Source organism: Oncorhynchus mykiss, chromosome 25 (assembly GCF_057628025.1).
Source record: "Oncorhynchus mykiss isolate SJ-2025 chromosome 25, ASM5762802v1, whole genome shotgun sequence".
In the NCBI taxonomy this organism is placed as follows: domain Eukaryota; kingdom Metazoa; phylum Chordata; class Actinopteri; order Salmoniformes; family Salmonidae; genus Oncorhynchus; species Oncorhynchus mykiss.
The window spans coordinates 67,960,239-67,986,229 of NC_143046.1; the positions used below are offsets into that span (position 1 = coordinate 67,960,239).

At 43.1% G+C, this 25,991-nt stretch overlaps 2 protein-coding genes across 13 annotated transcripts in view; one reads left to right on the forward strand and one right to left on the reverse strand.

The window, feature by feature from the left end:
- The window catches only part of LOC110505606 (inositol-tetrakisphosphate 1-kinase), a 61,036-nt gene extending 45,836 nt beyond the window's left edge, over nucleotides 1-15,200 (forward strand). For all 6 annotated transcript variants that reach the window (XM_021584932.3, XM_090220827.1, XM_021584931.3 and 3 more), the window contains 6 exons: nucleotides 1,906-2,004; nucleotides 3,018-3,058; nucleotides 4,810-4,975; nucleotides 10,119-10,186; nucleotides 11,840-12,002; nucleotides 12,544-15,200. In XM_021584932.3, coding sequence (XP_021440607.2) covers nucleotides 1,906-2,004; nucleotides 3,018-3,058; nucleotides 4,810-4,975; nucleotides 10,119-10,186; nucleotides 11,840-12,002; nucleotides 12,544-12,863 — 857 coding nt within the window. In that variant the 3' untranslated portion in view covers nucleotides 12,864-15,200. The remainder of the gene's footprint in view (nucleotides 1-1,905; nucleotides 2,005-3,017; nucleotides 3,059-4,809; nucleotides 4,976-10,118; nucleotides 10,187-11,839; nucleotides 12,003-12,543) is intronic.
- A 156-nt stretch (nucleotides 15,201-15,356) lies between these two features.
- On the reverse strand, nucleotides 15,357-25,345 carry LOC110505604 (serine/threonine-protein kinase PLK4). 7 transcript variants are annotated; one of them, XM_090220819.1, is made up of 15 exons: nucleotides 24,942-25,167; nucleotides 24,120-24,528; nucleotides 23,815-23,910; nucleotides 22,714-22,809; nucleotides 22,214-22,328; nucleotides 21,086-22,076; nucleotides 20,899-20,990; nucleotides 20,450-20,772; nucleotides 20,232-20,336; nucleotides 20,017-20,119; nucleotides 19,755-19,904; nucleotides 19,386-19,611; nucleotides 16,310-16,403; nucleotides 16,015-16,173; nucleotides 15,357-15,752 (listed from the first exon to the last, which is right to left on the reverse strand). In XM_090220819.1, exons 2-15 carry the CDS (start codon nucleotides 24,225-24,227, stop codon nucleotides 15,738-15,740), a joined length of 2,673 nt encoding a protein of 890 aa, XP_090076945.1. In that variant the 5' UTR covers nucleotides 24,228-24,528; nucleotides 24,942-25,167; the 3' UTR covers nucleotides 15,357-15,737. The 7 variants fall into 7 exon arrangements, with proteins under 7 accessions (XP_090076945.1, XP_021440601.3, XP_090076948.1 ...); XM_021584926.3 differs by having other exon boundaries at nucleotides 15,923-16,173; XM_090220822.1 differs by having other exon boundaries at nucleotides 24,449-24,528; nucleotides 24,942-25,151.
- Between the last annotated feature and the right edge of the window lie 646 nt (nucleotides 25,346-25,991).

Below are 25,991 nucleotides of genomic sequence, written 5' to 3' on the forward strand. Positions count from 1 at the left end.
TGCACATGCATGCCGCAGGTGGCTTGTCGAACTCCGAACTCTTCATTGAGACATTACTGAAGCATCAATCTATGGGCGAGTCGGTTCCACAATTTAATTTGTGCCAAAATTAAAGAACGGTTATCTTGCAAATTCAACAAGCTATAGTGTGAATTGGGCTTAGATGGAGCACCTTCCTGTAAGTCGCTCTGGATAAGACAGTCTGCTAAATTACCATAGAAATGTGCCTGGCAAATGGTGAGCTGTTTTCGTGGTACTGCCTTTTCCGAGTTGAACTCAGTTGACCAAATTGACCCTGCTAACTTCTCAAACCACGTACAGTTGAAGTCAGCAGTTTACATACACTTAGGTTGGAGTCATTAACTCATTTTCAACCACTCCACAAATGTTTTGTTAAAAAACAAACTATAGTTTTGGCAAGTCGGTTAGGACATCTACTTTGTGCATGACAAGTCATTTTTCCAACAGTTGTTGACAGACAGATTATTTCACTTATAATTCACTGTATCACAATTCCAGTGGGTCAAAAGTTTACGTACACTAAGTTGACTGTGCCTGTAAACAGCTTGGAAAATTCCAGAAAATTATGTCATGGCTTTAGAAGCTTCTGATAGGCTAATTTACATAATTTGAGTCAATTGAAGGTGTACTTGTGGATGTATTTCAAGGCTTACCTTCAAACTCAGTGCCTCTTTGCTTGACATCATGGGAAAATCAAAATTAATCAGCCAAGACCTCAGGAAAATAAATTGTAGACTTCCACAAGTCTGGTTCATCCTTGGGAGCAAACGCCTGAAGGTACCACATTCATCTGTACAAACAATAGTACACGAGTATAAACACCATAGGACCACGCAGCTGTCATACCGCTCAGGAAGGAGACACGTTCTGTCTCCTAGAGATGAACATACTTTGGCGCGAAAAACACGACTCAATCCTAGAACAACAGCAAAGGACCTTGTGAAGATGCTGGAGGAAACATTTACAAAAGTATCTATATCCACAGTAAAACGAGTCCTATATCGACATAACCTGAAAGGCCGCTCAGCAAGGAAGAAGCCACTGCTCCAAAACCACCATAAAAAAAGCCAGACTACGGTTTGCAACTGCACATGGGGACAAAGATCGTCCTTTTTGGAGAAATGTCCTCTAGTCTGATTAAACAAAAATAGAACTGTTTGGCCATAATGACCATCATTATGATTGGAGACAAAGGGGAGTCTTGCGAGCCGAAGAACACCATCCCAACCGTGAAGCATGGGGGTGGGAGCATCATGTTGTGGGTGTAGGAGGGACTGGTGCACTTCACAAAATAGATGGCATCATGAGGCAGGAAAAGTATGTGGATATATTGAAGCAACATCTCAAGACATCAGTCAGGAAGTTAAAGCTTGGTCGCAAATGGGTCTTCCAAATGGACAATGACCCCAAGCACACTTCCAAAGTTGTGGCAAAATGGCTTAAGGACAAAGTCAAGGTATTGGAATGGCCATCACAAAGCCCTGACATCAATCCTATAGAAAATGTGTGGGCAGAACTGAAAAGGTGTGTGAGCAAGGAGGCCTACAAAACTGACTCAGTTACACCAGCTCTGTAAGGAGGAATGGGCCAAAATTCACCCAACTTATTGTGGGAAGCTTGTGGAAGGCTACCCAAAGTAGGGTCACAGGTAAAAACCAAGCTATCTCTGAGAGAATACATCAGTCAATGTGCTTCAAGTTTCTGTGTGTGTGTCTTCTTGGTTAGTCATGCTGTAACAAAGAGTCTATAGTCGACTTCTGAATGAAATGCCTAAGGATTTTCTTCATTCAACAGATTCACTGATATTGAGATGGTGTTTTCCATCCGGCTCTCTTACTCATCTCCTTTCCTTCCCTCCCTCCCTCTCGATCCTTCTCTCACCAGATAAGAGGATCTGCTCTCCCCCATTCATGGTTCTGAACACTGAGTGTGGTCCAGACACGCTGGAGCAGATTGAGAAGCATGGACTCACATTCCCCTTTAGTAAGTCCCTCCCTTTTGTATTTGATAGAAGAATTGTCACTCGACCAGAGCGTTAGAGGCGACGCGAGATGCATAATTGGGACAAAAGTCAGTCTTCTCCAGCAGGTGACATTGTTTTCCGTTTATTTCACTCTCCAAGCGAGGATTTTTTTGTATGGAGGTCAATGAGTGTCGAATTTAGTCAGCAAAAAATGTAGAGATTTATTTGCCTCAAATATAAGTTTTGTAATGCTTTGGTTGTTACGAGTGGTCTGATATAAGTAGGACGTGACATCACGGCAACTGAGAAAAAAACACTTTATATCGGAGTAGTCTGACTATGTGTATTCATGACATGAGGCTAGTAGCATAGCATCTCTCTCCATTTTAATATAGGCAGTTGACGTCAACACCCCTCATCGAATATTCAAAGAAGTATTAAAATAATTAGATGTATCCACCAATCCAAAGAGAGGAATAGGCGGAAACTGGACAGCCCTCCGTTCCAATCTGGGGACAACGAATCCCATTGTTAGGGTGGAGACATGGGTATCTCGTCATTATATCCAAATCTCTGACTCAACCCATATTATACATGGTCCTTCCTCCTAGCTTTGTTTAAAAAATATATGTAAAAAAATGTGAAATAAAATCCCTATAAACAAACCTGGTTTTAGTATCCACACTTATAAGCTGCACAGCAATTAGTTTATTATTTATAATCATGATTACTCTTCAGTGTTGAACTATAACTATCTAAGTTTATTTTTAGACTTGTTTTTTTTTCAAACCCTCAGTTACTTTTAAGCCACCTTGTATGGCCAATTTACACACAATTCATGTTTGCAGATATCTATTTATGGAGGTGGTTTTGAAAGTTGTGGTCAGTGTGGAAATAACCTGTTATCTTGTGACGGTCATGTTTTTTCTCAACACTCATTGGATCATTGGGGAACCACTCATTGGGTCATTGGGGAAGTGTGGTTTCTTCACTAACATTCTCAACCTGTTCTTTCTCTTCCTCCGTCTATCAGTTTGCAAAACACGAGTAGCCCATGGAACCAACTCCCACGAGGTAAGAGCTACCAGGTTCATGAAGCGCTTGGGGTCACAGATTAGTCACACCCTCGATCGTTAGCTAAATCCCGGTAATCCATTAGTGTCTCTAACTAGATAATCATTTAACACTGCACCAAACTACATCATCAAACACACTAGAGTTCTCTGACTGTGGCAGCCCTGCCAAAATCAGTAGCTGCTTGTTTGTCAGTCAACATTCATATATCACATTTTATTGGTCACATACACATGGTTAGCAGATGTTATTGTGGCTATAGTGAAATGCTTGTGTTTCTAGCTCCAACAGTGCCATAATATCTAACAAGTAATATCTAACAATTTCACAACAATCTAAAGTAGAAGAATGTAAATTAAGAATATCTAAAAAATTGGATGAGCAATATCTGAGCGCCATAGACTAAAATACAGTATAATAGAATACAGTATACTCATATATGATGAGTATTGCAAAATATGTTAACATTATTAAATTGACTAGTGTTCCATTTATTTTATTTTATTGAATTTTACCCCTTTTTCTCCCCAATTTCGTGGTATCCAATTGTTAGTAGCTACTATCTTGTCTCATCGCTACAACTCCCGTACGGGCTCGGGAGAGACGAAGGTTGAAAGTCATGCGTCCTCCGATACACAACCCAACCAAGCCGCACTGCTTCTAAACACAGCGCGCATCTAACCCGGAAGCCAGCCGCACCAATGTGTCGGTGGAAACACCGTGCACCTGGCTTACTTGGTTAGCGTGCACTGCGCCCGGCCCGCCACAGGAGTCGCTGGTGTGCGATGAGACAAGGATATCCCTACCGGCCAAGCCCTCCCTAACGACAGAGCCTGGGCGCAAACCCAGAGTCTCCGGTTGGCACAGCTGGCGCTGCAGTACAGCGCCCTTAACCACTGCGCCACCCGGGAGGCCTAGTGTTCCATTTATTAAAGTGACCAATGATTTCAAGTCTATGTATATAGGGCAGAAGCCTCTGAGGTGCTAGTGATGGCTATTTAACAGTCTGATGGCCTTGAGATAGAAGCTGTTTTTCAGTCTCAGTCCCAGCTTTGATGCACCTTCTGGATAATAGCGGGGTGAACAGGCAGTGACTCGAGTGGTTCTTGTCCTTGATGATTTTTTTTGGCCTTCCTGTACATCGGGTGCTGCAGTTGTCCTGGGGGGCAGGTAGTTTGCCTCAGGTGATGCCTTGGCCAGACCGCACCACCCTCTGAGGAGCCCTGTGGTTGCAGCCGGTGCAGTTGCTCTACCGGGCGGTGATACAGCCCGACGGGATGCTCTCAATTGTGCATCTGTAAAAGTTTGAGGGTTTTAGGTGCCAAGCCAAATTTCCTCAGCCTCCTGAGGTTGACGAGGTTGTGCCTGCTGTTGTGCCTTCACCACACTGTCTGTGTGGGTGGACCATTTCAGTTTGTCAGTGATGTGTATGCAGAGGAACTTGAAGCTTTCCATATTCTCCACTGCAGTCCTGTCGATGTGGATAGTGGGGGGGGCTCCCTCTGCTGTTTCCTGAAGTCCACGATCAGCTCCTTTTGTTTTGTTGACGTAGAGTGAGAGATTATTTTCCTGTGAGTGAGAGGTTATTTGCTTAGGAGCTAGAAGCACGGCTTCCCTATCTGTCGGCCCCATCTTTCTCTCATTGAACAAGTCAAGGCCGTAAACTGGTTGGATGGATTGCATGGTATGCGAGCAGGTTATTGGTTGAAATAAAATTCTAAATGTATTGATGACCTCTTCTCCCTCCACAGATGGCCATCATTTTCAGTGAGGAGGACCTGAAGGGCGTGAAGCCTCCATGTGTGATCCAGAGCTTCATCAACCACAACGCGGTGCTCTACAAGGTGTTTGTTGTGGGGGAGTCCTACACGCTGGTGGAGAGACCCTCCCTGAAGAACTTCCCCGCTGGACCAGCAGGTGAGGAGGAGACCCTGCAGGGCTCGACTTTAAAGCTTGTCAGCTTGCCCTTGGCAGTAATTTTTTTTGTTGTATAAGCAGATTGTAGATATAAATTGTCCAAATGGACAAGTAAAAAATTTCACAAAAAAGTCACACTATCAAATTAGCTTACTCGTTCTGAATTGGATCAATGTCCTCTGGATGCAATGTTTTGGTCACTTGTTCTCCTAATTGCTGCAGATTGCACCAGAGTCTAATTATTGTAGGCCTGCATTGACAGGCACAAACGGTCTTTCAATCATGCAGTTGCGAAATGCGTTTTTGAGATCAATGCGAGCCGCGTTTGCATATTTGTTGATATTCATTGCTAGTGAGTTATTTGCTCCGTTATAGCTCATTTTAGCAATGGAAGTCCTGGAAAAGTCATGGTGTGTGCATCACCTGCGTGTGTGTGCCAGTGGGCCATTGCCAGATGGGGGGGGGGAGCGATTTGCGCAGATAACAGCCAAACTACACAATGTTTTGAATTGACTATCTCGCTAGTTAACTTAAGTTATTAGCTTGCATTAATGTCATTGTCATGTTTGATGTCCTAAAATACACTGTGTGTGTGCGCGCCACCTTTCCAACAAGTCAGTTCGTCAAATTTCTGCCCTGCTAGAGCTGCCCCAGTCAACTGGAAGTGCTGTTATTGTGAAGTGGAAACATCTAGAAGCGACAAAGGCTCAGCCGCGAAGTGGCAGGCCACACAAACGCACAGAATGGGATTGCCAAGTGCTGAAGCACGTAGTACGTAAAAATCGTATCCTATGTTGACCAGCACTCACTACTGCATTCCAATCTGCCTCTGGAAACAACATCAGCACAATAACTGTTTGTCGAGAGCTTCATGAAATAGATTTCCATGGTTGAGCAGCCACACACAAGCATAAGATCACCATGCGCAATGCCTAGCGTCGCCTGGAGTGGTATAAAGCTCGCCACCATTGGACTCTGGTACAGTGGAAACACATTCTCTAAAGTAATGAATCACGCTTCACCATCTGGCATTCCGGTGGACAAATCCGGTTTTGGCGGATGCCAGGAGAATGCTACCTGCCCTAAGACTATTTCTGGGAGAGGGACAAGTGTCTTGAGCTTTCGGACAAGTAAAAATATCAGTCCACCTTGTCTGAAAGACAAATGGCTAAAGAAGTTAATGTCATGCCCTGCCCTGTCTGTTTATGGGCGCGCAGTGTGCCATGCTGAGGGAGGCCCACAGCACTCCTGTCTTCCTGACAGACCCAGTAAAATGCTTTTTAACCTCTTTGAGACTAGGCTCCCTTCTTTTAAAGAGAGAGGGAGTCCAGAGTGCAGTGGATTTGGTTTATACGTATTGGTCAACAATTTTTTTTTGACAAAGCAAGGTGAACAGTCCGATTTGAGAATTAAAATACACAGTCATTTTGGATAGGAAACATAATTTGGCAATAAGCACATTGGTTAGGCTCAGGTAATCTGAACTTTGCCCTGACAGAAGAAGCGGCTCCATTTGCATGCACTACAGTAAAAGCCCTCATGCAAACCAGTCTGGGCTTCAGTGGAATCGTCTGCTTTGCCTTATGCAAAGAGTCCAGGGTCATTCCTGTGTCATCCAGCACAATGAAACTACTATACTGTAAAGTGCCCCAACCTGCCACACACACACACACCACAGCAACACACCTCTACTACTGTATACACAGGTAGTGAATACTGTCCAGCCTTGTCCATGGTATTGTGGAGTTTAATAAACATAAATCAGCACTCCGTATAGAGCAGACAAAATCGATTATAGACAGACAAACGGAGGTAGGGAAGGGAGGAATGGGAGAGGGAGAAAGGGGTTGGTTGAATGTTTAAAGCAGCAAGTGTCCTCCCCCCACTGTTTCATTAAAAAGCTGAGGGATAAGTCTGGAAAAATGTAACCACTCTCAAATTCATAGACCGAGCTATAAACATGATATCAAAATGAAAGTTTTAACCATGTTTTGAGGCTATACAGTGTTTGTTTACATTTACTTTATTTACAAACATTGGCGTTAAACAATCTTATTTTGAGTTCTAATGGGGTACGAAAGTTGAACTAAGTTCATGAGGCATTTTATAAGTTATATTCTTTTAAGAATCAATGGGTACATTCATTTATTAGTCCAACGCTGGATGTAGCTACTGCAGATTGCCCCTTTAAGCACCTCAGTGTTGTGAAAGAGGGCCTGGTGCCAAGAGAAGATAATGTCCCATCCCACCGCCCACGCCCACAGCAGAGGTGATATGTGCTTAGTAGTGTTCCCTTCAGCGTTCCTGGGAATGTTGTGTGTAGCTAGCACTTCCAGTATTAGTACACCCTAGTAGTACAATGCCCTGGGCTCGTTTTGGACAACGGCTGAATTCACCAATACAAAGTCATCCTATTCCCTCTTTATTTCAATCCTTCCTCATCTCTCATTCTTTTAATGCCCTCTCTTAGTGTTAATGATTACAAATGGGTGACTGGTAGCGAAGTTGTAAAAGTAGAACAATCGATTACTCCCTTTACATTGGGTAGGGCTGGAAATCAATCTCTCGTTTTGCTTGAAGGACATCCCTGTGCTGAGTCAGACAAAAGATTAGATAATGTGAATCGGTTTGTCCCTCAGCCACATGACTAGTAATGGCTGTATATGAAGGCCATTGATATGGTGTGATGTATGGTCATGTGGTACAAGTGGAAGTTTGTTGCCTATGTAAGATTATTGAACTTAAACTGGGGTTAGATTTTTGTCAGACATTGAGTTTATTTTCATACAGTATAGCTTAAGTTTGTGTTCGGTTATGCTGTGGCTTCATTGTTTTTGTTTTTCTAATAATTAGAGATGGTTAAGATAATTGAGTCGCACGTAGATACATATGCCCTCGTCTATCAACCAACATGAAAGAAGTTGGCAGGTTAGAGGTTTTCATCGTGAATCTTGTTCTGGAGGCAGCTCTGCGAAGTGGTCACTAGCTGGCACAGCCACAGTCATAAATCTGATTTTATACCTAACCTTAATACCACACTGCTAACCCTAACCTGAAATTAAGACCAAAAATATCATTTTTGTTTTCATGAATTTTGACAATATAGCCAATTAGACTTTGCAGCTGGCCTAAGAAAATAATCGCTCAGTTTTGCCAAACGTCAACTGGCAAGAAGTTGAGGAAAGCATGGTTCTTGCATGTTTGTTGGAGAGAATAAAGATGGCTACTTTAACACTCATAAAAATGTAATTGCTTGGGATTCTAAGGACGTGTACGCAAGGCCAACGGCAGCAAATATACTCAAGCCTAGAATTTAACTTATGCTTACATCCCTGCCAATGTTTTATTGAACAGTGTCTTTCCATTAATGCACTTGAATTTGAATGTAATAGTGTGTGTTGACCAGCTGGTGGGCGTCTTCTGACATCTTCAACCTGTCCCAGGCTGTAGTCCCCACTTGCTTTAAGGAGACCACCATCGTCCCGGTGCCCCAGAAGAACAAGGTGACAAGTCCATATAACTACTGCCCCGTCACGCTCACCTCGGTGATCATGAAGTGAGGCGAGAGGCTGGTCATGGCCCACATCAAGGCCAGCATGCCAAGCACACTGGACCCACTCCAATTTACCTAGCGCTCCAACAGATCCACGGAAGATGCCATTTCCATCGCTATTCACACCGCCGTAACATCTGGACAACAGGAACACCTATGTGAGAATACTGTTCATTGACTACAGTACAGCATTCAACACTATTGTTCCCTCCAAGCTCAACACCAAGCTCTGGGTCTGGACACCACCCTCTGCAACTGGACCCTGGACTTCCTGATGAGCAGAGCACAAGCTGTGAGGATTGGCAACACCACCTCCACACTGACTCTTACCACAAGGGCCCCCTGGGGTGTGTCCTCAGTCCTCTGCTGTATTCCCTGTTCACTCACGACTGCATGGCTTTGCCTGACACCAACTCCATCAAGTTTGCTAACGACACCACAGTTGTAGGCCTAATACCCAACAACAACGAGTCAGCCTATAGTGAGGAGGTAAGTGGACTGGCATTGTGGCGTCATGACAACAACTTGACTTCAGAATGTAACGGAGGGAACACGCCCTGATTCACATCAACGGGACTGCAGTAGCGCGAGTCACGAGTTTTAAGTTCCTCGGCGTCCAAATCACTGAGGACATGACATTGACCAACAACACCATCACTCTTGTCAAGAGGTTGCAACAGCGTCTCTACTTCCTAAAGCGACTGAAGAAATTTAGCATGCCGCCCGTGTCCTCTCCAAATACTATCGCTGCATCATCACCACCCGCTCCAGCAGGTGGTGAAGACGGCCCAGTACATCACTGGGACCGTGCTCCCACCCATCCAGGACTTGAAACGGTGCCTGAGGAAGGCCAGGAGAACAGGACCCCAGACACCCCAGTCACGAGCTGTTCTGTCCGTTACCGTCGGGCAGACGGTCTGATACCAACAGGCTCAGGGACAGTTTCTATCTGCAAGCAATCAATCTGCTGAACACTTGAACTGGACCTGCTCTGATTCTTTGTACCTTAGCACTCACACACACACACATTCCTGCTGTACACATCACAACTGCTGCTAAAAAACGTATTATGTTGCTCAATTTATACACTTGCACCTCATTTCCCCCCTTCCCCAATACGTGTAAATATTGGACTATAAATTGTGCCTTCCTGTATTATACTGATGCTAAAATGTATTATTCTATTCCACTGCCATTTATGTCATACTTGTACACCTCATTATTCCATGTTTATGGCTGCTCTTGTGCCTCCTGGTGCCAGAGATGAGAACTGCACATCCATAACAAATAGTTGAGTTGAGGGTGAAGATGAGAAATGTAATGTCAACTGAATGCATTCAACTGAAATGTGTCTTCCGCATTTAACCCAACCCCTCTGAATCAGAGAGGTGCGGGGGGCTGCCATAATCGACATCTTTGGCGCCTGGGGAACAGTGGGTTAACTGCCTTGTTCAGGGGCAGAACGACAGATTTTTACCTTGTCAACTCTGTGATTCGATCCAGCAACCTTTCGGTTACTGGCCCAACGCTCTAACCACTAGGCTACCTCCCACCCATGAAACTGACTAAAGTGTGTTTTCTCCATTACAGACAGAAAAGCAATTTTCTTCAACAGCCACAATGTATCAAAGCCAGAGTCCTCTTCAGACCTGACATCTGTAAGTTCAATACACTAACATGTATTTATCATATCACCTACAAGGCATTCGGAACGTACTCAGACCCCTTGACTTTTTCCACATATTGTTACTTTACAGCCTTAATCTAAAATGGGTTAAATTGTGTTTTTTACAATCTACACACACTACCCCATAATGACAAACAAAAACAGGTTTTTAGACATTTTTGCAAATGTATATAAAAAAAAGTATTCAGACCCTTTACTCAGTACTTTGTTGAAGCACCTTTGGCAGCGATTACAGCCTAGAGTATGACGCTACAAGCTTGGTACAAGCCTGTATTTGGGGAGTTTCTCCCATTTCTTCTTTGCAGATCCGCTCAAGCTCTGTCAGGTTGGATGGGGACCGTCGCTGTACAGCTATTTTCAGGTCTCCAGGTTAAAGTCCGGGCTCTGGCTGGACGACTCAAGGATATTCTGAGACTTGTCCTGTTGGAATGTGAACCTCCACCTCAGTCTGAGGTCCTGAGCGCTCTAGAGCAGGTTTTCATCAAGGATCTCTTTGTACTTTGCTCCGTTCGTCTTTCCCTCGATCCTGACTAGTTTCCCTGTCCCTGCCACTGAAAAACATCCCCAAAGCATGATGCCGCACCACAATGCTTAACCATATTGATGGTGCCAGGTTTCCTCTAGGCTTGGCATTCAGGCCAAAGAGTTCGATCTTGGTTTCATCAGACATGAGAATCTTGTTTCTCATGGTCAGAGAGTCCTTTAGGTGCCTTTTGGCAAACCCCAAGCGGGCTGTCATTTTTATTGAACCTTTATTTAACTAGGCAAGTCAGTTAATAACACATTCTTATTTACAATGGCGGCCTAGGAACAGTGGGTTTACTGCCTTGTTCAGTGGTAGAACGACATTTTTACCTTGTCAGCTCGGGGATTCGATCATAGCAACCTTTCGGTTGCTAGATCATGTGCCTTTTTAGGAGTGGATTCCATCTGGCCACTGTACCATAAAGGCCTGATTGGTGTAGTGCTGCAGAGATGGGAGAACCTTCCAGAAGGACAACCATCTCCACAGAGGAACTCTGGAGCACTGTCAGTGACCATCGGGTTCTTGGCTACCTCCCTACCCAAAGCCCTTCTCCCCCGATTGCTCACAGCGGCCAGCTCTAGGAAGAGTCTTGGTGGTTCCAAACTTCTATTTTAGAATGGAGGCCACTGTGTTCTTGGGGACCTTCAATGCTGCAGATATTTTTTTAGTACCCTTCCCAAAATCTGTACCTCGACACAATCCTGTCTGAAAGCTCTTCATTCAACCTCATGGCTTGGTTTTTGCTCTGACATGCACTGTCAACTGTGGGACCTTATATAGACAGGTGTGCGCCTTTCCAAATCATGTCCAATCCATTGAATTTACTACAGGTGGACTTTAAGTTGTAGAAACATCTCAAGGATGATCAATGGAAACGGGATGCACCTGAGCTCAGTTTCGAGTCTCGTAGTTAAGGATCTGAATACATATGTAAATGTGATCCATTTTGGAATAAGACTAATGTAACAATGTGAAAAAAGTGCAGGTGTCTGAATACTTTCCGAATGCAATGTATTTCTATGTGTTAAGCCAAACCTCAGTGTGTTATTGAATGCCCTTAGTACAGTATACTCAGACTTAGTTTTCTTCCTACCACAGAGGGACAACGTGGAGGGGGTCTCCCAGCCACCCAGTGATGATGTCATCAGAGAGTTGTCCAGGTCCTTGCGACAGGAGTTGGGCGTGTCCTTGTTTGGCATTGACGTCATCATCAACAACCTTACGGGCCAACACGCCGTCATCGACATCAATTCATTCCCTGGTGAGTGGTTTGTTCCTCTGTCGTAGGGTTTGTGTGTTTATCTTTAGTCTAAGATGGATGGCCATTTATACTACCCGTCCACCTGTGTAGGTATACGACAGTTTTACAATCTCTACCAGTTAGTAATTTCAAATCTTTGAGAGATTGCTTTTAGGGATCAATATAATCTAATGGTCTGATTGACATGATCTTGCTTGGAGACGGAGCCGAGGTATCAGCAGTGTAAAATGAGAATTGAGCACGTTCTGAGGCGAGTCTAGCATGCCTTTCTCTTGACTAGGGCTGTTGTCACTATGGTAACACTGTTCTTGGGTTGCACGCTGTTGCTACCTCTGACGGTTGGAGTGTGAGGAGAATGGTAGTGAGCTAATCCCTCACAAACATTCACCCTCAGTGCCTCAACGACAAGCTAGGCACTCAAAATAAAATAAATATTTTCACTCATTTACTTGGACTGTTACCATCAGTTTCCCACTGTATTGAAGATGGGATATAAGCATCAGTCAGCCAAGTCTCATGGCTCGTCCTCGTCTGTCTCCAGGTTACGAGGGTGTCCCAGAGTTCTTCAACGATCTCCTGACCCACATCACCAGTGTGCTCCAAGCTAACTCCGCTGACAGCCCCCCAGCCAGCGGGCAGCCCAAAGGCCTGGTATCCACAGCCCCCAGCCTAACCCCAACCCCTGGCTCCCCAGGCTGCTGCAGCATGCTGGGGAAGGAGGCCAGCAGCAGCCCCTGGATCGTGGAGGCGGATGGGAACCTGAAGGGCCCCCGCCAGAGACTGGGCTGTAACTCAGCCATGTCCCCCAACTTCCAGCAACACTGTGTTTCCACGATAGCCACCAAGGCTTCCTCCCAATGACTGCCCTCCTCTTCCACCTTAGCCCCCACCCTGTTCTAACCTCGAACAAAAACAGATGAGGATTATAATGGTGACAATAATTAATAATGGTCATAATTATGACATTAATTTGAATATATCTGTAATCAAAAACCAACTTTTTCTATGTAGATATTGATGATGGTGATTGGTTGTAGATGTTTTTCTCTGCCTTTTAGATGTTTTGTTTAATAGGACTTACGTACTGTAATGTGAACTTTTGGGATCTCTGCTTAATTGCTGATTTTAGTTTCTCTCTGTGAAGTCTCTTTAATCAAGTGGTCCACATGAGATGGTTAGGGGAAATATCTTGTCTGAACTTTTGTCTACAGCAGTGAAGGAAAAAGGCAACTTAACATCCTGTGCTCCATACGCACTCACGTTTCCAGCATTGACATTCACCAGTGATGTCTTTATTTTGATGTTTACCACTCTGTCATATAGTGGAGAAGGGATATAAAGTTGTTTTATTGTCACATACACTGGATAGGTGCGGTGAAATGTGTTGTCTGGGTACTATAACACTCATCCACAGGTTTGGAGCAGCTGCCAGTGCTAATGGCACGCAGATCAACTGACTTAAAGAACCCACTCGATCATTTCCAAAATCACAAGCAAGTCATTGGGGTCTTGATTGACATTAGATATGATGAAATTGAACGCTGGTTGCTTTTTGTACCATTTAATTAACAATGTGCTTTCTTTCATGTGCAAGGCTCTTGTCATGTGAATTTCATAGTCTTCACAACAGCAGAAACAAAATAGATATTAATCAAGATCAAGATGCAGTACATGCAGCACGAAAGGCTGAAAATACCTGCATAAACCTTTGATCACACCTCATATAAATGTTTGTCATCAGAAAAATAAATCTTTGATCATGTGACCAAGTTTAATGGAGGATAATGTTTATAAAAGCCTTTGAGTGTTTGTCAGATGTGGTTGAGGTTTATACAGGTGTTTTATGTGACTGTAAACCAGTCCATTTCCTTGCCTCATAACTTGAGTTGTGTTGCTCCAGCACTGCTTAAAGATGAGGATCACATTCCTTTTTGTATGTGGGTGTTTTCAAAAAGTATTCCAGCATTCCAATGCTTTAGTGAAAAATGACTTTTATGGAATTGAAATTAATCGGCATGCTGAACTCTCATTCTCTCACCCTCCATTACTACTCATTCAAAGCTCAATTCAACCTCTGGGCCTCTAATACAGTTTTCAATTGGTATTGTGTTCAGAAAACTAACTCTTACTCCACAAATGTCTAATTGAATGATATATATATATATTTAGCCAACTAAATCAACACATTATTTTTGACCATGAAATTAATGTCTTGATTACAATGCTAACGTCAGTCTCCAAACTCCCTGTAAGCATCAGCTGCTGTTATTTTGAGGTGTCACAATATGTAAAGAAAAAAGAAATCTGATTTTTCCCCAATGTTCATGGTGAGATCCTTTTTTAAAAAACGTATATTTTGTTCATGGGGGGGGGGGTGTATTTTTATATAGTGGAGAAGAGCGAGTGAACAACAGGGATTTCTTTTTTTTTTTTTTTGTCATGAGTAGTGAGATGGTGGTTTGGCAAATTAAATGATCTTCAAGACCAAGCTTACAGTTGTCACTGTCTTCACCCTTAGCATCCAGTTGAAGTGCGTGGAAAAGAGTGCAGGGCTGCCAACTCTGTAAAAAGAATAGGGTGTTTTAAGCACTGCTTCATCACAGGCTGACACAGTGAATTGACAAGCTTATCAGAGGTTACTTAGCCCCAATGACCAGGTGACTGACCATCGAGTGTAGCCATTCAACCCGCTGCCCTCCAGAACAAGAGTTGGGTAGCAGTGGTCCTAAAGCCTTCCTTATTGAAGGACACATCCTCAACCCTGTGTGGGTGAAGTGATCAAGGAGAGAATGTCTTAACCAAGCCATGCCTAGTATGTTGTGGAAACACTGCAATCTCTATACTGTGTGTTCTGCATCTAAATGGGAAATATTACCCCTACTTACTACCTTGTTCATTTCTCCAACCCTGACCGTCATTGTGCTCTCCACTTCCACCTCAATGTTTACTTGGAAATGTTACTATATATATAGTGTGTGTGTGTGTGTATACATATGCATACATTTTTGTAAAAGTTCTCTAAAGAATAATTAATACAATGACTTTTTTTATTAAATGGCTAAAACAGGGTGAAAAATAACTTAAGTGATTTCTAAAAAAACCTTGCGAGATAAATTGCTATTACTGTTCTAGTGCTTTAGTCCAGAATAACATATCATGTATATTCTTGGTAAAAGTAATTAAATTAATTCCCCTAAAGTTGTATTGTGTTTCTCATGATAAGCCTCATGCATCTGTCCTGTATCTTGATACCATACTTAAGGTATGCAAACAACCACTCATCCTTTAAATGGTAGTTTTTGCTGGAAACATTTACCCATTTATGCTGATATGAAGAACAAAAGAACCCTGAACTCTACCCAGCCTGCAGATGTTTATTGCTTCAGCTTTTAAGCATCTGACATTTCAGAAAATACAAGTTTACACGCACATACAAACTACTTCAAGATGCTGTACAACATGGGTACTTCAAAATATATATCTTCATAATTTGACATCTGTACATAGAAAATAAACATATTTACAAGCCCATTTGAAAAGAGGTATGTATATCACAGTATAAAGGCTGTGAAAGTTTCTCCTCCCTGCAACATCATTGCTGCACAGGGACGTGTCAATATAACAGCATGGGGGCAATGCTGAGGTTTGATTCAGCGGCGTGCTGCTGGACTGGCCAACAGACCCAGGATGGTGGAGAGACAGTGCAGCTTCTCCTTCACAAGCTCTGGCAACTTCTCATTCTCCTTGTACCTGGAGCAACAAGCAGGAACATGTCAGCAAAAAGGGTTTGACAACTACCATTCCTCAAATACAGAAAACCATATTTTACATCTAAAACATTATCAAAATGACATATCAAACAGTGGTAAAGCCATGTCAGTTATTGTATTTGTTATAGGTGCTGTGTAAGTGTTCAGTGCCTGGTGGTCCGTCCCTCTGGGGACGTGTAGATAATACAGGAAACCCCTGCCTGCACCACCAGCTGGGAGCCATCTTTGAACTGCACCCACACCTCTCCACTGGTCAGCTGTGAGGCCCAACCAATATTTGGCACAAAGACAGACTTGAGGACTTTCCCTGCGTTGGCCGTGTGGTCTTGTTTGACCGACAGCGGAGAGCAGTTTTTGTTCACACTGGCTGAGGTGATGTCAGACTCTTCATAGGATATCCTCTGAAGATTGGACAAGATAAATAAAATAAAGTTCAAAAACAATAACACCAGAAATATCTTACAATTCCTCCATAGAAATGGATGGAATAAATAGCTTAGATCAAACAATGTGACATGTTGCGTGGGAGAAACTCACAGAGGGAGTGAAACATGGGGGCTGGGGCAGTGATGCCACATCAGCAGTGGCAGGCTGGGACGAGGGGCAGGAGGAGTCTGGGTTGGCAGGTCTCCTGGGAGGGACAGAGTAGCAAGATTAGTGACACAAGGACTGGCTGACAAACACTACTGTTCAAAAGTTTGGGGTCACTTAGAAATGTCCTTGTTTTTGAAAGATAAGCACATTTTTGTCTATTAAAATAACATCAAATTGACCAGAAATACAGTGTAGACATTGTTAATGTTGTAAATTACTATTGTAGCTGGAAACAGCAGATTTTTTATGGAATGTCTACATAGCAACCATCACTCCTGTGTTCCAATGCACATTGTGTTAGCTAATCCAACTTTAACATTTTAAAAGGCTAATTGATCATTAGAAAACCCTTTAGCAATTATGTTAGCACAGCTGAAAACTGTTGTCCTGAATGAAGAAGCAATAAAACTGGTCTTTAGTCTAGTTGAGTATCTGGAGCATCAGCATTTGTGGGTTCGATTACAGGCTCAAAATGTCCAGAAACAAAGACCTTTCTTCTGCAACTCATCAGTATTCCTGTTCTGAGAAATAAAGGCTATTTGTGCTGTTCTTACCATAATATGGACTTGGGTATTTTACAAAATAGGGCTATCTTATGTATACCACCCATGCCTTGTCACAACAAAACTGATTGGCTCAAACGCATTAAAGAAATTCTACAAATGAACTTTTAACAAGGTATACCCTGTTAATTTAAATACATTCCAGGAGACCTCATGAAGCTGGTTGAGAGAATGCAGAGTGTGCAAAGCTGTCATCAAGGCAAAGGGTGGCTACTTTGAAGAATCTCAAATCTATTTTGGTTTGTTTATCACTTTTTTGGTTACTATATGATTCCATGTGTTACTTCATAGTTTTGTGTCGTTTATTATTCTACAATGTAGAAAATAGTAAAAAATAAAGAAAAACCTTTGAAGAATGAGTATGTGTGTCCAAATGTTTAACTGGTACTGTATGCATGCATACATACGACAAATACAAGTGTACAAAATAGCCTCTATTAGTCGAGGCATGGACTCTACAAGGTGTCGAAAGCGTTCCACTGTGATGCTGGCCCATGTTGACTATAATGTTCCCCACAGTTGTGTCAAGTTGGCTGGATGTCTTTTGGGTGGTGGACCATTCTTGATACACCCAGGAATCTGTTGACTGAAAAACCCAACAGCGTTGCAGTTCTTGACACACTCAAACCAGTGTCCCTGGCACCCGCTATCACACCATGTTCAAAGGCACTTTAATATTTTGTCTTGCCCATTCACCCTCAATGGCACACATACACAATCCATGTCTCAAGGATTAAACATCCTTATTTAACCTGTCTCCTCCCCTTCATCTACACTGATTGAAGTGGATTTAACAGGTGACATCAATAAGGGATCATAGCCTTCACCTGTCAGTCTGTCATGGAAAGAGCAGGTGTTCCGAATGTTTTGTACACTCAGTGTAAATAACTGAAATAGTCACTTTCAGCATTCTGCAAGGTTGTACTTTATTTAAGACAGTGGAGGCTTCTCAGGGGAGGAAGGGGAGGACCATCCTCAGTGAATTTCATAAAAATGTAAATTGTAAAACTTTTTTAAATTATATTTTTTAAATAAAAAAACTATACTAAACATAATCATGTCACCAAATATCAAATACATTTGTATTTGTCACATGCGCCGAATAGTAGACCTTACTGTGAAATACTTACTTACAAGCCCTAACCAACAATGCAGTTCAAGAAATAGAGATAAGAAAATATTTACAAAATAAACTAGTTAAAAACTAAAATGTTTTTTAAAAAGTAACAAGAAAATTACAAAACAACGAAGCTATATACAGGGGGTACCGTTTAGCTAGCCCTGCAGTGTATAAAATGTGGTGAGTAGTTGACTCAAAGACAATAGTTTAACAATTAATTTCTTCCAAAATGAAGGAGAAGCAAGAGAGAAATAGAGTGAAGGTAAACTTTTGGTTTGACTAATTTATTGCCTCCGGGGCCCGACAGTGTAAATGCTTAATTGACACTAACATTACTGCATGATTGTAGCGGGTTTACTAACGCGTTAGTTCTATTAGCTATGCTGACTATGATGTTACTTTAGCTAAAATGGTGACAACGATGTAGGCTGTGTGTATCGGTTTGGAAAGTTTTTTCGCCTGGTCACATACAGATGATGTATTGTGCATTGAAGTCCACAAGCGAAGGAATACAACGTGTATTATGAGAGTGAACTGTTTACACATGATCAGCGACTATTTACATTGACCCCCCCCCCCCCGTTTGTTTTGTACACTGCTGCTACTCGCTGTTTATTATCTATGCATAGTCAATTCACCCCTACCTACATGTACAATTACCTCAACTAACCAGTACCCCCGCACACTAACTGCGTACTGGTACCCCCTGTATACAGTCTCGTTATTGTTATTTTGTGTTACTTTTTACTTTAGTTTCTTTGGTAAATATGTTCTTAACTCTTCTTGAACTGCACTGTTGGCAAAGTGCTTGTAAGTAAGAATTTCAGGCTAAGGTCTACACTTGTATTCGGCGCATGTGACAAATAAAGTTCATTTGATTTCATTCCGCGGATTCTGTTAACTTTTCTTAAACGGAAGCAAACATAAAACAGGGATACACATACCTCGTTTGCAACTGTTGGACTAATGACTACACCCTATATCAGTTAGACGGTATTGAATGTCACTGTCTGTCACCTCATTTGTCTCTCGACCTGTGCACCTATGCTGTAAACGTTCAATCATAGGCTAGGTTGTAGCAACCTTATGATGGGTATGGGGAAAATAAGAGTATCAGGTAGTAGCCTAAACCTATCGCTGTTACATTGAACTGGGTGAATGGAATATGAATAACAGTCATCCAATATGCTGTAATAGAAATAAGGCCATGCTCATGAAAGAAAAAACATCCTCCCTCATCTTAAACGGCACTGACCCCCACTGATTTAAGTGCTTCCAAACATGACAATTTACAGCATTAACACTGACAACAGACACAGTCATGGCTCTCTCTCACCTGCCGATGGTGATGGGGAAGAAGGGAGTGCTCTTGGCACTGTGCTGCTCTTCTGCAGTGATTGCCGCCTCTAGAGACAGACACATGCTGTGGCCCTCATCAGACAGCTCCACATACAGCCTGCTCTCTGGGCTGAGGCCACTCAGACCCACCTCCCCTTTCACTGTGTACGACTTCCCACTCTTCACCACCCGGACCAGCTCCGACGTCTTGTGGATCTTTGCTCCTGTCACAGCACAGAGGGGAACTACAGGTCAGGATGATTTAGTTTAACAGTGTGCAACATTTCAATATCAGAGAACGACAATAGATCTTATCCTTCAAGTTCATGATGTTTCATATAACTGATGCGTTGTAAATAGTCCTCACCATTGTAGAAGCACACCTCCAGGTCTGCATTGGGGGAGTTCTCCATCAGCATACACTTAGCAGACTTGGTATAGAGGGTGACCTTTGGAGTCTTGGATTTCACCAGGAGCACAAACTTGGAGGCATACTGGTATTTCCTCCAGTATTTTTCTATTGAAGAGAAGCAGAGGACAAAGGTTAATTGAAATCAGATTTCCAACATATGTATAAAATTAATTTTACTCATGTAACAGAGACTTCACTGTCTGGTATTGAGGTGTACCTGGTAAGTCCTCATAGCTGCAGATCAAGATGTCCTCAGGGGGAGCAGGGGGGCGCTCTAGTACAGGAAAACCTTTCCCCTCATTGGGCTGGTAAATAGTGACCTACAGGTGCATGGTCAAAGGTTGAAACGAGTGTTTTGCCATTATTTTACTGACAGAGATCATGATCTAACCTCTCTGAAGGGTATGAAGTGTTGTTATTCCTGAAACTCACCATCGAACCATCACAGGATATCCTAAGGACCTCTTTGACCCTCTCCTGGGGGCCCTGGCCCTTGAGAAGCTCCATACACACTTCTCCTGTATCAAGAATGCTCACCTGGGGAGAAAGAGACAAACCACAGCTGTAGAGCAGGCAGGCATTGCGCCTTCATTGAAAGCAGATCAGGTGAATAGAGACAGGGGGATAACTAGGGGCTTTGTCTGTCTTACCACAGCGTTTTTAGTCTTCTGTCTGATGGGTTTCAGTCTGGAGGCACACAGGGGAGGGAGCACATTTCTCAGGGACTTCTCCTTTGCTATACTTGGTTTGGGTTTGGACAGACTCTGCAGCTCTCCCCCATGTACTCGTTGCCCATTCTCCCAGTAGGACTCAGTGTTTGAGGGGTGGTGCTGGTTGTGGTTGCGGTGAGAACTGGTCCCTCTGCCTGCTGGTTTGTCACTCCAGTAGTTGTGTACACCTAGAGGCTCCCTGCTGCTATGGAAACTGCCACTGCTGCTGTGAGAGCTGACATCCGTGGGCCTCGGAAACGGGCCTGGGGAGGCAGGGGGAACAAACACTGTCAAGCTCATGCATGAAAACCTTTATTTTAGAACTTGTAAATCTTTACATTGGGATGTAAGATGAAGATACAGCAAATAAAAGAGTAGGTGTAATATACCTTCTTTACTGAACCAATTTTGTACACCTTCTGACTCTTCTAACTGCAGGTTTAGTGGACGTGGTGGTTGTGTGGAATATGAACATCCTGAGCTGAGAACATACATGCATCAGTTAGTCAGACAGACACGGACATTTTAATATAAATCACATTCAATCAATTACAGCACCCTGGTGTCACATCTTACCTGGCTGTCTGTTTGACAGGCGGCAATGGGAGCCTTCCATGTTCTGCGAAGGGTTGTGGAGTGTCCTTGTAGCTGGAGGACATGGGAAAGGCCAGTCTCCCTGACACAGTCAGCATCTCCTCAGAGTGGCACCTTTCCAGCGTTGCCTGCCCCATCCCCTGGGCTGGAGTGACAGAGGAGCTAGACCGGTCTGAGGAGTGAGCCCTTCGTGGGTACCTGGAGTGGGGCCGTCCACTCTCCCCACCCGGAGCAGCTCTGCTCCTGCCTACTCTGTCTGAGTGCTGTTGCTGCCACTGCTCAACCCCCTCAAAGCAGGCGTTGCTGGGCGGCCGGGGCAGTGTAGGGATAGGCATCATGCGATTGGGCAAGGCAGGTCCCATCACACGCCTGGTTCTCCTCTGGAGACGGCTGCTGCTACTGCTGCTGCCGGACGTGGACGAGGTGCAGGCTGTGGAGATGGTGGCGATGCCGCTGTCCATGGAGCCTAGCTCCCCCAGGCTCAGCTCCTTGGTCCTGGCCAGCAGGCTTTGGGTCATGAAGGGGTGCTCCAGCACAGCAGACAGGCTGGGCCGTTGCGCAGGGTCCTTCCTCAGCAGCTGATGGATCAGGTCCTGGGCCTCCTGGGACACATGGCTGGGCATGTCATACTCCCCCAGAACCACCTTGTTGAGGGTGTGCTTGACCGTGTCTGTGTCAAATGGTGGCCGGCCCATCAGGAAGGCGTAGAACATGCAGCCCAGAGACCAGACATCAGACTCCAGGCCGTGGGCACTGTGGGTGGCCACCTCTGGGGAGATGTAGTTGGGTGTGCCACACATGGTGAAGTGCTTCTCGCTGGGGAGCTTCAGCTTGGTGGCCAGGCCAAAGTCAGCTATTTTAAGGTTCATATTGCCCGACAGAAGCAGGTTGGACAAGGTCAGGTCCCGATGCATGATGCCATGTGTATGCAAGTACAGCATACCTTTCACTATTTGATGCATGAAGTGCCTTGCTGTAACGTGAAAAAAAAAAGTTCAACAACTGTTATAAAAGGAAACGAGGCAGTGTCAAAACATGTTAACGTAGCTTTCATACCATGTTAAGAAATGTATCACTGTTTCACTCTCAGGTAAAAACAAATTGACTCACCTTCACCCTCTGAGAAGGGCATCTTCCTATCTTTCAGGTATCGACTCATCTCTCCATTATGGCACATCTCCAACACCAAGTACACATAATTACTGTCTTCAAAGTAGGTGTACAGCTGCAAAAGAGTAAAATGACAGGCCAAAATGTTATCAGGGTTCATGGCACAGCACCACCTTGTGGACTGACTGCGCCACAATGTAAAATGTTTGATAATTTAAGGCCAGGCACCACACCTTATTATTATTCTAGCCATTTTGCTCTAGATGGCAGGAAATAGCAGTATTCAAAAAAGCAAAACTGTCTGAGTCTAAAGGGGTCACTACACCACACCTGTACTCAGCAGCACCACGTAAAAAATTAAAAAATCATTGGGAGAACCCTGGGGTTAAATGCAGTCATGTAAATGAGTAAATAAGAGCTTATTTAAGAATCACCAATTTCAGCACTACAATGATCACATGCCATAACATGTCCAACATAAAATGTTCAACAATGCTTACCTCTAGTATTGACGGATGCTTCAATCGACACTGAATCTCCACTTCGTTACTCACACGCTGGACCATACCAGATTTGTGCATGGCTTTTTTGTCAATCTGCATTTTTCATTTTCACAAAATTAAATACAGAATTCCAAAGTTAATAACATATTTAAATTACAACAAGTATGACTAGAATATGTCCCGGATGTGCTACCTGTCCCAGACCTGCTGTTTTCAACTCTCTAGAGTTTAGATAATTATACAGTGCATGTGAGCCTTAAAATACACTGCTTTAGTCTTGTGGCTAAGAGCCGATCGAACTTCCACAAAGAAACGATGAGAACTACCCAGAGACAGAACAGACTGTCTAGACTCCCAACAGTCCACATAGGACCCATGGGAGGGGGGCTTAGTGAAAATACAAGGCTCTGCTAAGCACATCACCTGGTAGTGAGAGGATGATGATCAACTGTTCTGCCTGCGGCTATAGAACCCTGACCTGTTCACCGGACGTGCTACCTGTCCCAGACCTGCTGTTTTCAACTCTTTATAGACAGCAGGAGCTGTAGAGATACTCTTAATGATCGGCTATGAAAAGCCAACTGACATTTACTCCTGAGGTGCTGACTTGCTGCACCCTCGACATCTACTGCGATTGTTATTATTTGACCATGCTGGTCATTTATGAACATTTGAACATCTTTGCCATGTTCTGTTATCTCCACCCGGCATAGCCAGAAGAGGACTGGCCACCCCTCATAGCCTGGTTCCTCTCTAGGTTTCTTCCTAGGGAGTTTTTCCTAGCCACCGTGCTTCTACACCTGCATTGCTTGCTGTTTGGGGTTTTAGGCTGGGTTTCTGTACAGCACTTTGAGATATCAGCTGATGTAAGAAGGGCTATATAAATAAATTTGATGATGTTAAGTGGGTGAGTCTTCACTGTGTAGGCTGTCAACATTTCCACACTTGTGATTTGTCTGCTTGCACTTGACAAACACTTTGTAGTGATGAGCTCTTACTTTATGGTATTAATGTTTGTGTTTTGTGGTTCCCTGGGGAGCAATACCATAAAAGTACTGGGATGCAGACTGTATAGCAATTTAGAAGTATTGTTCTTACCATTTTGATCGCCACCTCCAAGCCAGTGTTAACTGACTTTGCCCGGTAAACACACGCAAAGGAGCCCTTACCAAGGAGTGTGAGAACTTTGAAGTCCTGATAAAGAGAATTAACAAATGTTTTCACAAAATGAAATACAGAATTCCAAAGTTAATAACATGTTTAAATTACAACAAGTATGACTAGAATATGTCCTATAGCTAGGCCTATGTCCTAAAAATATGTCCTAGATGTGCCTGTCAGCTGTTATTTATATATATATATATATATATATATATATATATATATGATGACTGACGTGATACCTCAATCTGTAACTCCCCAGCTGTAGATAAGATTCTCTCCTCATCTTCACTGACTTTGCATTTAGTTGTCAGGTTTTGAAAGAAATAGCGAATAACTGTGTCGAACATCTTCCCTCTGACATGTATGATGTAGCTGGCTAGACAGCCAGTGAGTAGTACACCACCACAACAACTGTACCAGTCATTTGGTCGTCAGGGAAACTACAGATTGGCTACCCAACATTGCCAACTGTAAAACCATCAGACAAACGTTGCACCCGTCTTTGCCATATGTCCTTGAATTATCCCGGCTCTCTTCCCGCTAATGAAGGCGTTGTGGTCCCAATCACCTGGCAACAATAAACCGGTGCCGTAAATCGCGGGGGAGCACCACCGGTGGAGGCTGCTGAAGGGAGGACGGTTCATATGGCTGGAACAGAGTAAATGGAATGGTATCATTTTGATATACCGTTCCACTCCAGCCATTCCCACGAGCATGTCCTCCCCAATTAAGGTGCCACCAACCTCCTGTGTGGGAGGCATGTCTCAAGAGTCAACAACAACTCGGCTGCAACACCGCTAGTTTTAGCCATCAGCTAACGTCACTCTTCTGCATTGCCGACTACAAACTGTGCAAAGTTGGTAACGTTTGTAGACAACTACAGTAGGCGTAGTTAGTTATTTAGCGAACTAAACAGCCTCGGAGTGGCTAGTTCTTGCAACTTCAGCGAGCTAAAATAATTTGTACTAGACTAGCTAAATTAGCTAGCTACAGTAATAAATTAGCCACGCGTTAGCTAGCTAACGTACACAGTAGTCCAGTAACGTTAGCGGACAACTTACCTCGATTTTATTACCGATTGAAACACTCATCTTGCTTCTCGTGTCTTCCCAATCGATACAAACTTATTATTCAATACATGTTCAACCAGGTTAATTTATCCGCGGCCGTAAACGGCCTTTGATTAAAAAAACCAAATGAATGTTGCTATTTTATTTTACTCCAAAACTTTTGCATTTCTTCCATTTTGAAAATATCCGCCCATTACACTCGTGGTCACGTGACTATACACGTCATATTGCAAAAATAGCCACGTTCACTTCGAAGTCCCTGAATTAATCCAGTTGACACCAATAGGACACATTTGTTTCTCCTTACTCCCCGAGAACAACAGATCTATACATGCTTTATTTATGTATCCATTCCTTATGTCACAATTTACTGGATGGAATACAGTAAATAATATCTGTTGGAAAAAAGTCTGGTTATTATCACACAAATACATGCTTGTTAACAAGGTCAAAGAGGTCTCGTTCAGAATTATCCATAAATATTACCCTGCGAATCATTCATTACCTGAAGACACTCAAAAAATACATTAACGTTAACTGTACTTTTTGTGTTGAGCATCCAGAAACAGTATGGCGTTTATTTTGGCGTTGTCTACATGTAAAGAAATTATGGAAAGATATTCATAGTTTTATCATTGTAAATATTCTTGATAACTTTTGTTTTTTTTTATGGGAGAATGTGCTGCTCAGTTTTCTTAACTATAAAAAGGATAAAGAAAAACAATTTTACCTCAACTCTAATTGTGCTAGTGGCAAAATGTCATATTCATACATGTAAATTCACTAATAAAAAAACACTCTTTCATGTTTTCTATTGGGAATTCGAGCAGTACATTAAGACCATTCTACATTCTTCTAATAAGAAAGCTGTTTAAACAATCAATATGTGTGCATCTTTTAAGGTCTTTGTATAATCTGTAATTTGTTGTACCCCCTAGCATATGTTATCATTGTTTGTATACTTCTTGTATGTATACTGTTTTTTCTCCCCCAAAAATATATATTCAAAAAATAAAACATTCACTTCGAGGACTGCTCGAG